Below are 15,188 nucleotides of genomic sequence, written 5' to 3' on the forward strand. Positions count from 1 at the left end.
TTAACCATCCCCACTACATTAAATTAAAAGGACAAAATGTTTGTACAGGTAGATTTGACTTAGGTGTGACTTGAAGTAGCAAGCGTGTCTCACCTATCCTAAAATAATGTGGTTTTGAAAGCCAGCTGACACTGCTAACCGGTTGAACATTGAGAGAGCATTGTAAGGGAGGTGAGGAGAGGCTGTACAGATGAATTATAGGATCTAGGAAGAGAAACTAAATGTAACTTGCACCTACATATAATTAACATGACACACACATGAACATACACACATGAACGTACACAAATATACAACAATGATCAATATCCCAGCAATTGAGTTGCTTTTACCAGTGGTGACCGTGGGCATTCTATCTTCCTGGTCTAAAACAGTGGGGTGCACTTTCATTCATTTTCATTCTCCCTTTTTAAGTTATTACAGGTTTCTTCAGGCCTCAAATGTGACTACACCATTGTTTATCTTTATTATTTCTTAAGATTGTATTCTCTTATTTTATTTAAGTATTTACATATTAATTTGACTCATTAACTAAATGTCATAAAAGTCATAAACTATGTTTAAAAAGAGGGGGACTTTTATGACTTACATATACCTTTTTTTGCCTCTTAGCTCTGTGTCCAGTGACAAGCAAAGTGTGTTGATGGTGCCATCAATATTTGTCATACTTAATTTTGATAAATTACATATGAATTATCCCCACCTTTTTTATGTTTTGACCCTTAATTTGACATCCTTTTTATGTTTTTTTTTGTTTTGTTTTTTGTTTCTTGCTTTCTTTGTTTTTTTTGTGCACATGGGGTCAGAGAACTGACACTACTGTTCAGTCACCTTCAGCGACGGCGTAGCGCCAAGAATGTCCTTCACATCTCCCACAACACCCTGCTGTCCGGGCCACGGCCCTACAGCTCCCCCTACCTGTCAGGGGACAGGTACGCACCACCACACACACACACACACACATGCACACAGATAAACGACAGACCAATATATAGATGCACACCGACATATACACATGCAAGAAAAGATCACCGTGACACATGCACTAATTTGTATCAAACAATCTTTCACCAGATTTCACACACAGAAGATTTCACCAATCTTTCACGCAGGTTTTACTCCTGATAGCAGCGAGCTGGTTTAGAAAGAAGTGCTGGCTGTTCCCTGGTCTGTGGTTCCTGTGTGGATGTACTGTTGTGTATCTAACCACCTGTCATAAATACTGATTCTAAACCTGTGTGTAATTAACAGCACCGCTTGCTCCATCTCTGTCTGCCTCTCATTCACTTTCCTCGTCTGATTCATCTTCATGTCAACTCCATCACCCTCATCCATTCATCCCCTCTTTCTCTCCTTTTTGTCCCGCTCTCTCTCTCTCCTGTCATCCACTTATTTTCCATGTCATCCCTCCATCAACCCTGTTCTCAGGAAGGCAGAAGTCCCTAGCAGGTTTGTTCTTCTGAACATATGTGTCTCTGCATTCTCTCTCTGACAAATCCAGCTAGGAAGTGGTCCTCCATGGTAATGGGAAAAACAATGGGACACAACCCAGCATGTCAGATACATACAATAACATGCCATGTTTTCCAAGGTATATGTTTGGTCTTGTAGCCCCTCAGTATGAACCAGATGTATGCTGTATTTGTCATACAGTTGATTGAATAGTGTTGCATGTACTGAAATACATTAATAACACATTGATGGCAGTGTGTCTCCCAAATCAAGAAGACAATGGTTAGGTGTGGAGCTAATTATTTTCGACCTTCTAGAACGGGGGCTGCAGTCTTATTATGGATATACTCCGGTGAACTGCTTCCTCTGCAGACTCTCCTGCTGCCTACAGTACACCCCCAACTCAACACCTCCCTCCTCCATGGGTGTGTGTCAATACATTTGCAAACCTTCAAAGTGAAAGGAGACTAGGAAAGGAAGCCATTTAAGACTGTTGAGTTGCAGTACTGGGCTACCCCTCCACTTCACCCTCTCACCTCCCTCAGCCCCTCACCTTTATGATCTCACTGCCTGCGTACCCTGCCTCTGCTCTCCCTTTTCCTCCTCTTTCTCTCCTATCTTCCAATTCTCCTTTCCTCCTCTCTCCTCTCCCCTTCTAGCCCCCACCCCCTCTTCTTATTCTCCCCTCTTCCTCTTCCCTTCCTCCTCTACTCTTCCTCTCCTCCTATTCTCTTCACCCTCCTTCTGCCTTGTGTGTTTCCTCAGTCAACTCGTTTCTAAAAAGCGGTCTCTTCTGGATTCACGCTGGCCGTAAGCAGCAGAGGTATCCACGGTGACAAGCCTGTACACGGGGCACGCCCCCCCTCCCATCCTTCCTTACTCACACATTCACACTACCCCCTTCCCACTCTGCCTGAGGGTCCCACAGCCTTCTGTCCCAGTGCAGTGTGTGTGTCTCTGTACATTTTCTCCTTCGAATAAGGAGTTGGTCCCCTTGACATATCCCACTTTCAATAAGGAGTTGGTCCCCTCGAAATATCCCACTTTCAATAAGGATTTGGTTCCCTCGAAATATCCCACTTTCAATAAGGAGTTGGTCCCCTTGACATATCCCACTTTCAATAAGGAGTTGGTCCCCTTGACATATCCCACTTTCAATAAGGAGTTGGTCCCCTTGACATATCCCACTTTCAGTAAGGAGTTGGTCCCCTTGAAATATCCCACTTTCAATAAGGATTTGGTCCCCTCGAAATATCCCACTTTCAATAAGGAGTTGGTCCCCTCGAAATATCCCACTTTCAATAAGGAGTTGGTCCCCTTGACATATCCCACTTTCAATAAGGAGTTGGTCCCCTTGAAATATCCCACTTTCAATAAGGATTTGGTCCCCTTGAAATATCCCACTTTCAATAAGGATTTGGTCCCCTCTAAATATCCCACTTTCAATAAGGAGTTGGTTTTAGTCTCTTCATTTAGCATAGTGTGAAGACACTTGTCATTAGGGATGGTCATCAGAATAAAAATGGTTGTAAATTGCACAATTGATAGTCCCATTTTGGAATTGATCTTTGAGAATAGGAAACACTGCTCTGGTGTTAATCTTTGCCTGGGCCTTTACTGTGTGAGAAGAATGACAGGGTGTTCTGTTAAAAGGATAACTCTGTTGTAAACCACTTTCTTTCAGTGAACTGGATGACACAATAAACCATGCATTCTTTATTAGAAAACAAAGGGATTTGTTTCATGGTTTATGTGGATCTAATGTCAGCATTGGCCTCCTCACACACTTACAGATTTTACAGATTTTTCATAATTTTTACAGAAGGTTCTGACAAATAAAAAATATACATTTTATGAAAAGGTCAAATAATTAGCAAGTCACACATGCTGTTTTCTTAATAGTGTTGCATGACCGTTACTTGTTAATTGCACACATTGTTCATGCATGCATTCTTTGATCACTTCTGCTCTGTAGTGAATTATGGAGAAAGGGTTCAAATGATCCTGCATGCAATGCAACCATATGCTTGTTGCATGCAGAAACATTTCCCTCCCCTGATAGATTTTTCCCTTTCGTCTGCTAAAATGTTTCTCTTCAAATCCTGTGCTCAGTATGCCGTGCATGTCTTTGGAGGGTTTAGCTGTGTTTTTAACCCTAGCACATCCCTTTTTAATTTCCTTTCCAATGGAATGCAAAGGGCAGTAATTCAACATCTTACTCTGTCCACCCTCCCCTTCTAAGTCATCCTGAGCATTTCAGCTCCGGCGTATGAAATGCCGTTTACCCTAATGCTTTTCCAGCTACTTAAATATTACATTTAAATGGCAGGCCAGCGCACAAACAAGGGTTATATCAGCATAAACAACATGTCTCTAATCGTTCTCTGGTGCGTGATGTTTGAAATGCTTTGTGACTTTGTAACATGTAAGTGGTCACCAAGTGTACGTCACAATTTGCTCCCTATTCCCTATATATACCTATACTCCCCCCAGTCAGCCAGTCAGTAAATCAGCCAGTCAGTCAATAAATCCGGCAGTAAATCAGCCAGACAGTCAGTCATGCCTGTGTGACATCTCCGTCTGAATGTCTGTCTCTGTTCTCTCTGCGCTTTGTTAGTCATTGAGTATGTTGTGTGTGACTGTTTTAATGGGAGTCAGTAGCTACACACTATCTAGTGTACTGCTGTCTGTACCTGCTAACTACCTGGGACTGCTTCTCTGCAGATTGGCTAAACTCAGTGTCTAAAACAACTGGATCGTCCACTGGACACTATGAACCTATAGTCAATGAGGAAAATCACACAACAGAACTCTAAGGTTGTCCTAAGTGGCAGATAAACACGTGGACACAAGTTAATTACCTTCGTTGTTTCAGCAGCAGCAAAATGGGATTCCGGGACAGGATGCGTCTGAACAACTCCCGTTCGTCCCAGGCGAGCCGGAACAAGGCGTCCCCGCTGCCTCCCGGGACGAGTGTCCGCCAGTCGCCCAGCACGGACAATGTCCCAGAAGCCACCAGCCCCGGAAAGGTGCAGAAGAGCTGGAGCTTCAACGACCGCACGCGGTTCCGCACCTCCCTACGACTCAAACCCAGACCTCCTGCAGACGGTGAGAACTGGGACTTGACTCACTCACACAAACACACATTCTACATTTACATACACTTAAACAGTACATACTCACATACTGTCTTTCTCACGTATGTTATTGTACTCACTCACTCCCTCCCTCTCACCCTTAACTATATTGTTGCTGTCCTGTCTCCAGTGGAAGGAGTAGGGGAGGACAGTGTTGAAGACAAACCATATTGTGATGTTGCCATGGAGGAGGTGATCCCAGCAGTGAAGACCTTGATACGGGCTGTTAGGTGAGTCCTACAACCCCTCTCACAGCACCCCTACCTGTACCCACAGGGTACCTACTGGTCCACATCATGATGGAACCAGGTCACCTGCCTCTTCTGGTCCTATTGTCGCAATAGGCCCGAGTATTATATTTGGGCCTACAGTACTTCATGTTATGGTGGATGGAGTAAGATGAATGGTTGGCTTTTCCAGTGGACTCTGGCCATATGCAGTTTCAGCTGACTGTAGGGAAATGTCCTCTTTAGTGTGGTAACTGATCCTTCCTGCCGCAGGCCAGCTGCTTGGCTCTGACCTTGTCTCAGTCAGTCAGTCAGGGCCTGGAGGGCAGCTGACAGAGCCGTGATCATGGAGAGTCTATTGCAGAGCTCCATGTTAATGATACACTGTGTGTTTTAGCGATCACTCCCTGGCCCCCAAAAATAGACAAACATGACATCACTATACTAGTCTATTATACAGTTATTTTGTCTCGTCTTACTTTGATGGAAATTATCATAAGAATTTGTTGACCAAAGTCTTCATATAACATTGTTTTAAAGGTAAGGTTCTGCATGCTGTAGTGTAGTCGTGTACAAAGACCACATTTCTATGTCCACGATATAAGGAATGGAGAAAGAATGGTGTGAAGGAACGAGAAAAATGCCTAGCTGGCAAACCTATACACTAATTAACGGCTCCATGTGTTCAGGGGGGGGGGGGAAACACGACCCCTTGAGGTTTCTCTGTGCTTAACCATGTAAATATCCTGGAGGGATACCTTCATCGCTCTACACACACGGACGCACGAACATGCAAAACTTATTCCACTGAGGGAGGCAGAAAAACACTACAATTGCCAGCAAACAGCTGTCAGTGAGGCAGGTATGTTGGTCTGTGGGTAGTTGGTGTGAGTGGGTTGTATTGAACCACTACTGGCAGATCCCAAGGATCAGCCATACAGACACACAGCATCTTTCATGTTGCATCAGACTGTGTGTGTGTTTCCATGTGTACACTGTGTACAGTGTTCTATAAGTATGAGGGGTTATGTGAGTGCATGTGTTTATATGAAAGGGATAGTGGATTGGGTCTGGATTCATTTGAGTGTAGGCCCTATTAGCTACCATACTGAAACGTGAATATTCTTTGTCGACACTACATCACTGTAGAAACACTGGAATCGTATGTAAGACTCCACACTTAAGATTGATGTCTTTTAAGAAACCGGTAGATATTAACATCGGCTGTATTGCTGAGGCTTCACTATAGGAAGGCTAATGTAGTTAATCAGCCTGCCTACTTGCCTGTGTAAATGTGTGGTGTTTGGGATATGCAGGGATGGTGAGAGAGGAGGAGGAGAGAGATCTGCATACTTGTTGTAGTACTCTACTCAAACTAATCAAGTTGTGCTAAAGCCACTAGTAGTCAACTTCTGTATTTCTGCACAGTTGTGAACATTTTATATTTTTGAAACTGTTTTATCCAGAGTTTGTAAAGTCAACCATTTGCCTATTGTTTGATCCTCCGTGTTAAGGGTTTTAAAGAAGTGATAGTTCCATTCCTCTGCTTTTAAAGTTAGAAGCTGTTGATTGAGCTCATGTAAGCAGGAGTTCCTATTTTGGTGTTAAAGACAGCAGGTAGCCTAGCGGTTTGAGCATTGGCCTAGTAACTGAAATGTCGCTGGTTTGAACACCCGAAGAAGACTCTTGAGCCAACAAGGTGAAAAATCTGTCTATGTGCCCTTGAGCAAGGCACTTAAACCTCATTTGCTCCAATGGCGCTGTACTTACTATGGCTGACCCTATAAAACAACACAATTCACTGCACCTATCCTCCATCACAACCCACTTCACTGCTGTTGCCATGAGTCATTCACATAAAACCAAACCAAAAATGACCGAATGCTGACTTGAATAGGTTTGGTCCAGATCTCAATAACTTTTTGGTACTGATTCCCTACCAGAGCCCCTGAGTCTGTAGCTAATGATTTAGTGCACCCAGCTATGCCCCTATACCAGGTAGCTGCAGTGGGAATACTTCAGGCAGCCAATGTATTAAGACGATCATACCACTCGATGAAGAGAGAGACTCAGCGCTTTGAAGAACCCCTTAGAGGATGGAAATAAAATGATATTTTTCTTTTTCTTGTTCATTCCTTTCTACTTTTCCTTACTCTTTATTTTACCCACACCTGAGACCCACCCGAACAGAAAAAAATATGCATCTACCTGCAAAAAAAATAAAAAGACAACTTGCAAAAATATTTTCGAAAAACTCTGTAGTCATCAAGAGCGCACTGTGAGGAAGAGGAAGGAGGAAGGGTGCGCTGACGGCTTCTGTGGTACCAGCTGTCGACCACCACCCCTCTTTTTCTACTTTCTCTCTCTCCTGCAGAGCAGAAGAAAGAAGAGGGAAAGGGTGATAAAGAGGAAAAGTGTTTGTTTGCCATCAACACACTAGCTTTGCAGCACAGCGTTGCAGCACATAGCACTAAACTGCCATTGCACATGCCAGTTGTTCAGTTGCCAACAATGGTTAACACGTTTCCACGTTACATTGTGTTCCATATCCCTGCTGTGATTGTGTGTGTCTGTTTCACCAAACCACCACCACTACAAATGTAATGTGTGTGTCCTCCCCCTGACAGAACACACTGATATTAAAGAGGTCTTAGCCCATCTGTGTGTGAGAGATAGTGTTTCCTCATAAAACAGCCCCCCTCCCCACCTGCCTCGCCCTCCCTCCCCTCTGTGCCAACTCCGACTCATGGAGCAATCCATCACGGCTTTGTTTGACAGGTTAAGTGCGTATGTTTGGCTACGCTAACATTTGGTGTTTCCTGCATTCTGCCGATCCAGCACCCCAGTGTTCGGGTGTCTGACTACTCTCCTATAGTGTGACAAGCAGCCAGAACTCTGCCCAGTATATGTTCAACACTCTATACACACACACACACACACACACACACACACACACACACACACACACACACACACACACACACACACACAGAGCTGTCTCGCTGAGAGGAGGTAGACGAGACACACACAGGGGTCCACCTCATGTGTGTGTGAGAGAGATGCTGACTAAGCAGAGGGCCAGGGTGTGCAGAAAACTGAGTGTGTCCCTCTCTCCTTACACAGTGCACCGGAATAAGGGTGTCTATTAAAGATATGCACAGTGCCTTGGGAACGTATTCAGACCCCTTGACTTTTTCCAAATTGTATTAGGTTACAGCCTTATTTCTAAAATGGATTACATTTGTTTTAAAATCCTCAGCAATCTGCATATAATACCCCATAATGACAAAGTGAAAACAGGTTTTTAGACATTTTTGCAAATGTATTAAAAATAAAAAAACAGAAATCTTATTTCCATAAGTAATCAGACCCTTTGCTATGAGACGCAAAATTGAGCTCAGGTGCATCCTGTTTCCATTGATCATCCTTGAGATGTTTCTACAACTTGATTGGAGTCCCACTGTGGTCAATTCAATTGATTCGAACATGATTTGGAAAGGCACACACCTGTCGATATAAGGTCCCACAGTTGACAGTGCACATCAGAGCAAAAACCAAGCCATTAGGTCAAAGGAATTGTCCGTAGAGCTCCGAGACAGGATTGTGTTGAGGCTCAGATCTGGGGAAAAGAACCAAAACATTTCTGAAGCATTGAAGGTCCCCATCATTCTTAAATGGAAGAAGTTTGGAACCACCAAGACTGGCTAGACTGAGCAATCAGGGGAGAAGGGCCATGGCCAGGGAGGTGGCCAAGAACGCGATGGTCACTCTTACAGCGTTCCAGAGTTCCTCTGTGGAGATGGGAGAACCTTCCATAAGGACAACCATCTCTGCAGCACTCCATCAATCAGGCCTTTTATGGTAGAGTGGCCTGACGGATGTAAAAGGCACATGACAGCCCGCTTGGAGTTTGCCAAAAGGCACCTAAAGACTCTCAGGCCATGAGAAACAAGATTCTCTGGTCTGATGAAACCAAGATTGAACTCTTTGGTCTGAATGCCAGGTGCCACGTCTGGAGGAAACCTGGCACCATCCCTACGGTGAAGCATGGTTGTAGCCGCATCATGCTGTGGGGATTGTTTCCAGCGGCAGGGACTACTCAGGATCGAGGCAAAGATGAACGGAGCAAAGTACAGAGGGATCCTTGATGAAAATCTGCTCCAGAGTGCTCAAGACCTCAGACTGGGGTGAAGGTTCACCTTCCAACAGGACAACGACCCTAAGCACACAGCCAAGACAACACAGGAGTGGCTTCGGGACAAGTCTCTGAATTTCCTTGAGTGGCCCAGCCAGAGCCCAGACCCAATCGAACATCTCTGGAGAGACCTGAAAATAGCTATGCAGCAATGCTCCCCATCCAACCTGACTGAGCTTGAGAGGATCTGCAGAGAAGAATGGGAGAAACTCCCCAAATACAAATATTCCAAGCTTTTAGCGTCATGCCCAAGAAGACTCGATGCTGTTAACTGCTGCCAAAGGTCTGAATACTTACGTAAATATGATATTTCAGTCTTGTATTTTTTAAAATAAATTAGCAAACATTTCTAAAAAATTGTTTTTGCTTTATCATTGAGGTATTGTGTGTAGATAAGAAAAATATATATTTGATCAATTTTAGGATAAGGCTGTAACGTAACAAAATGTGAAGAAAGTGAAGGGGTCTGAATACTTTCCGAAGGCACTGTATACAGTCAGTGTTCTATACATGGCTCTACATATGTCATTGGTAATACAGAACCAATGCCGTTGTCAAAGTCCACAACAAAGGGGAATCCCTGCAGTCCTCCAGTGGTTTCCTTTAATGAGGCCATTTGTGAATAATATTGATAAGGTCACTTTGACTGCAAATCCCACTTAATCACACCTACGTAGTGGCATTGATGACGTGCATGACTTGTTTCATGGTTTAACACTTTCGCAGTATTCACTGGTTTTATTCTGCAGTGTGAGGCACCCACAGGCAACACATTCTAGTAGATCTCTACTTGTGTGTGTGTAGGATTCTGAAGTTCCTGGTGGCCAAGCGGAAATTTAAGGAGACTCTGCGTCCATACGACGTGAAGGACGTCATAGAGCAGTACTCTGCTGGACACCTGGACATGCTGGGGAGGATCAAGAGTCTACAATCCAGGTACACACACACAACCTACAACAGTTGGAGACACAGTGGATTCGTTCCACACACACTCTATCATCAGTAGTAACCATAACACCACTAAATGAACCATTTTGATAATGACTGTTGTGTGTTGTCCTGGTCCTCCCCAGAGTGGATCAGATAGTGGGTCGTGGATCGTCCTACCAGCCAGAAAATAAGAAGGTGAGGAGTGAGAAGGGAGAGAAGACCCCTCCAGAACTAGACCTTATGGACGAGCTCAGTATGATGGGACGTGTCATCAAGGTGGAGAAACAGGTACAGAGCTCCAGTACAGTAGGTTGATCGTCATGTTAACGCACGGCCACGGCCACCACTTTGAGACAGGAAAAACCCTGATCATCAATGCGTGGCTCCCCTGATTAGGCTAATATTCCATGTACACTGAACAAAAATACAAACGCAACATTTAAAGTGCTGGTCCCATGTTTCATGAGCTGAAATAAAAGATTCCCGAAATGTTCCATATGCACAAAAAGTTATTTCACTCAAATTCTTTTGCCTCACATTTGTTTACATCCCTGTTCAAGAGCATTCCAAATCAAATCAAAGTTTAATTGTCACGTGCTCTGAATACAACAGGTGTTAGTAGACCTTACAGTGAAATGCTTACTTACAGGTTCTAACCAATAGTGCAAAAAAGGTATCAGGTGAACAATAGGTAGGTAAAGAAATAAAACAACAGTAAAAAGACAGGTGGGGGGGGGGGACAATGCACATAGTCCGGGTAGCCATTTGACTACCTGTTCAGGAGTCTTATGGCTTGGGGGTAAAAACTGTTGAGAAGCCTTTTTGTCCTAGACTTGGCACTCCGGTACCGCTTGCCATGCGGTAGTAGAGAGAACAGTCTATGACTGGGGTGGCTGGGGTCTTTGACAATTTTTAGGGCCTTCCTCTGACACCGCCTGGTGCAGAGGTCCTGGATGGTAGGCAGCTTAGCCCCAGTGATGTACTGGGCCGTTCGCACTACCCTCTGTAGTGCCTTGCGGTCAGAGGCCGAGCAATTGCCGTACCAGGCAGTGATGCAACCAGTCAGGATGCTCTCCATGTTGCAGCTGTAGAACCTTTTGAGGATCTCAGGACCCATGCCAAATCTTTTTAGTTTCCTGAGGGGGAATAGGCTTTATCGTGCCCTCTTCACGACTGTCTTGGTGTGTTTGGACTATTCTAGTTTGTTGTTGATGTGGACACCAAGGAACTTGAAGCTCTCAACCTGCTCAACTACAGCCCTGTCGATGAGAATGGGGGCATGCTCAGTCCTCCTTTTCCTGTAGTCCACAATAATCTCCTTAGTCTTGGTTACGTTGAGGAATAGGTTGTTATTCTGTCACCACCTGGCCAGGTCTCTGACTTCCTCCCTATAGGCTATCTCGTCTTTGTCGGTGATCAGGCCTACCACTGTTGTGTCGTCTGCAAACTTAATGATGGTGTTGCATGCCTGGCCATGCAGTCGTGGGTGAACAGGGAGTACAGGTGTGGACTGAGCATGCACCCCTGGGGAGCTCCAGTGTTGAGGATCAGCGTGGCAGATGTGTTGCTACCTACCCCCACCACCTGGGGGTGGCCCATCAGGAAGTCCAATATCCAGTTGCAGAGGGAGGTGTTTAGTCCCAGGATCCTGAGCTTAGTGATGAGCTTTGAGCGTACTATGGTGTTGAATGCTGAGCTGTAGTCAATGAATAGCATTTTCACATAAGTGTTAATTTTGTCCAGGTGGGAAAGGGCAGTGTGGAGTGCAATAGAGATTGCATCATCTGTGGATCTGTTTGGGCGGTATGCAAATTGGAGTGGGTCTAGGGTTTCTGGGATAATGGTGTTGATGTGAGCCATTACCAACCTTTCAAAGCACTTCATGGCTACGGACGTGAGTGCTACGGGTCTATAGTCATTTAGGCAGGTTACCTTTGTGTTCTTGGGGCACAGGGACTATGGTGGTCTGCTTGAAACATGTTGGTATTACAGACGCAGTCAGGGACATGTTAAAAATGACAGTGAAGACACCTGCCAGTTGGTCAGCACATGCCCGGAGCGCATGTCCTGGTAATCCGTCTGGCCCCGCAGCCTTGTATGTTGACCTGTTTAAAGGTCTTACTCACGTTGGCTACGGAGAGCATGATCACATAGTCATCCGGAACAGCTGATGCTCTCATGCATGCCTCAGTGTTGCTTGCCTCGAAGCGAGCATAGAAGTGATTTAGCTCGTCTGGTAGGCTCGTGTCACTGGGCAGCTCGCGGCTGTGCTTCCCTTTGTAGTCTGTAATAGTTTGCAAGCCCTGCCACATAAGACGAGCATCGGAGCCGGTCTAGTATGATTCGATCTTAGCCCTGTATTGACACTTTGCCTGTTTGTGGTTCGTCGCAGGGCATAGCAGGATTTCTTGTAAGCTTCCGGGTTAGAGTCCCGCACCTTGAAAGAGGCAGCTCTACCCTTTAGCTCAGTGTGAATGTTGCTTGTAATCCATGGCTTCTGGTTGGGGTATGTCACTGTGGGGATGACGTCCTCGATGCACTTATTGATAAAGCCAGTGACTGATGTGGTGTACTCCTCAATGCCATCGGAAGAATCCCAGAACATGTTCCAGTCTGTGATAGCAAAACAGTCCTGTAGTTTAGCCTCTGCTTCATCTGACCACTTTTTTTATAGACCGAGTCACTGGTGCTTCCTGCTTTAATTTTTGCTTGTAAGCAGGAATCAGGATGATCGAGTCGTGGTCGGATTTACCAAATGGAGGGCGAGGGAGAGCATTGTATGTGTCTCTGTGTGTGGGGTAAAGGTGATCTAGAATTGTTTTCCCTCTGGCTGCACATTTAACATGTTGATGTTAATTGGGTAGAACTGATTTACGTTTCCCTGATTAAAGTCTCCGGCCACTAGGAGCACCGCCTCTGGGTGAGTGGTTTCCTGTTTGCTTATTTCCTTCTTAGTGCCAGCACATGTCTGTGGTGGTAAATAAACAGCCACGAAAAGTATAGCTGAAAGCTCTCTAGGCAAGTAGTGTGGCCTGCAATTTATCACTATACTCTACTTCAGGCGAGCAAAATCTAGAGAATCCCTTAGATTTCGTGCACCAGCTGTTTACAAATATGCACAGACCTCCCCCCCTTGTCTTACTGGAGTGTGCTGTTCTATCTTGCCAGTGCAGCGTGTATCCCGCTTGCTGAATATCCATATCGTCATACAACCACGATTCCGTGAAACATAGGATATTACAGTTTTTGATGTCCCGTTGGTAGGATATTCGTGATCGTACCTCGTCTTGTTCATTGTCCAATGATTGCACGTTGGAGAGTAGTATTGACGGTAACGGCAGCTTGCTCACTCGCCTTTTTCGGGTCCTGACCAGGCATCCAGCTCTTTGTCCTCTGTACCTGCGTCGCTTCCTCTTGCAAATAACGGGGATGTCGGCCCTGCCGGGTGTTTGGAGAAGGTCTTGTGCGTCTTGTATGTTGAAGAAAAAATCTTTGTCTAATCCGAGATGAGTGATCACTGTCCTGATATCTAGAAGCTCTTTGTCTAATCCGAGATGAGTGATCACTGTCCTGATATCCAGAAGCTCTTTTTTTGCCGTAAGATACGGTTGCAGAATCATTTTGTAGAAAATAAGTGACATTTTATCATTTGTCAAGATATTCAATCCACCTGAAAGGTGTGGCATAGAAAGAAGCTGATTAAACAGCATGATCATTACACAGGTGTGCTGGGGACAATAAAAGGCCACTCTAAAATGTCCAGTTTTGTCACACAACACAATGCCACAGATGTCTCAAGTTTTGAGAGCATGCAATTAGCATGTTGACTACAGGAATGTCCACCAGAGCTGTTGCTAGAGAATTGAATGTTCATTTCTCGACCATAAGCCACCTCCAACGTCGTTTTAAAGAATTTAGCAGGACGTCCAACCGGCCTCACAACCGCAGACCACGCAGCCCAGGACCTCCACATCCGACTTTTTCACTTACAGGATCGTCGGGGGGGTGCTGAGGAGTATTTCTGTTTGTAATAAAGCCCTTTTGTGGGGAAAAACGCATTCTGATTGGCTTGGCCTGGCTCACAAGTAGGTGCCGTCCCAGGCCCACCCATGGCTACGCCCCTGTCCAGTCATGTGAAATCCATAGATCAGGACCTCAATTATTTATTTAATTGACCGATTTCCTTATATGAGCTGTAACTCAGCAAAATCTTTGAAATTGTTGCATGTTGCGTTTATATTTTTGTTCAGTATAATATAGGGGTGAGTGCATGATTTCTCAATTTATGCTTGTATTTGTCTAATGATAATTATTGGGTTAGTAGTACGACTAACTGCCATTTAACTTTGCAATTTATAATGAAATACCCAGTAAAAAAGACTATCATAATCATTGCTCATTAATAATGTCATAAATAGATTTTAGTGCACAAAATAATCAGTGTGTGTTAATCTCTGTACAGGTGCAGTCGATAGAGAACAAGCTGGACCTCCTTCTTAACTTCTACACACAGTGTCTGAAGAAAGGCTCCTCCAACTTCACCTTGTCCTCTCTGTTAGAACCAGACCTGATGTCGGACTACCACAGCCCCACAGACCATCGTGACCTTTTCCCCTCCGCCAACACACTCAACATCTCCCACTCAGAGTCCAGCAACATAAAGTGACTGGTATTGTACTCACTGACTGAGGCTGGGGCTGAGTCTGGGAATGAACTGGGTCCACCGCTAGACCCTCACCACAATCGCCCTGAGATGTCATGTCACAATACTGGACTGTAGCAGCACCCCTGGAGCAACCCACTATGCCCATAGCTTTTCCCACTAATCACCAAACCAATTTGATTCCTAACTTTGGAGGTCTGACTCCTTTAGGAATTCACAGTCCACACCTTAGGACCCACCCTTTTTACCATTGACTGATCCTCATCTTTAATAATTTCTCCCTCCACATACACTACATGGCCAAAAGAATGTGGTCAACCCTTCAAATGAGTGGATTCGGCTATTTCAGCCACACCCATTGCTGACAGGTGTATAAAATCGAGCACAAAGCCATGTAATCTCCATAGACAAACATTGGCAGTAGAATGACCTGTACTGAAGAGCTCAGTGACATTCAACGTGGCACCATCATAGGATGCCACCAAGTCAGTTTGTCATATTTCTGCCATGCTAGAGCTGCCCTGGTCAACTGTAAGTGCTGTTATAGTGAAGTGGAAACGTCTAGGAGCAACAACGGCTCAGCC

The 15,188-nt window shown here is 44.9% G+C and overlaps 1 protein-coding gene across 2 annotated transcripts in view; it reads left to right on the top strand.

Moving 5' to 3' along the window:
• Nucleotides 1-14,955, top strand: part of LOC112229456 (potassium voltage-gated channel subfamily KQT member 4) — a 102,636-nt gene extending 87,681 nt beyond the window's left edge. The window contains exons 9-14 of one of the 2 annotated variants that reach the window (XM_024395294.2): nt 807-932; nt 4,331-4,560; nt 4,720-4,819; nt 9,816-9,947; nt 10,085-10,229; nt 14,404-14,955. In XM_024395294.2, coding sequence (XP_024251062.2) covers nt 807-932; nt 4,331-4,560; nt 4,720-4,819; nt 9,816-9,947; nt 10,085-10,229; nt 14,404-14,607 — 937 coding nt within the window. In that variant the 3' untranslated portion in view covers nt 14,608-14,955. The remainder of the gene's footprint in view (nt 1-806; nt 933-4,330; nt 4,561-4,719; nt 4,820-9,815; nt 9,948-10,084; nt 10,230-14,403) is intronic. The other variant, XM_024395295.2, reaches the window with a different exon arrangement.
• The last annotated feature ends 233 nt before the right edge of the window (nt 14,956-15,188 follow it).

This window comes from Oncorhynchus tshawytscha, linkage group LG31, assembly GCF_018296145.1.
Source record: "Oncorhynchus tshawytscha isolate Ot180627B linkage group LG31, Otsh_v2.0, whole genome shotgun sequence".
Lineage (NCBI taxonomy): Eukaryota > Metazoa > Chordata > Actinopteri > Salmoniformes > Salmonidae > Oncorhynchus > Oncorhynchus tshawytscha.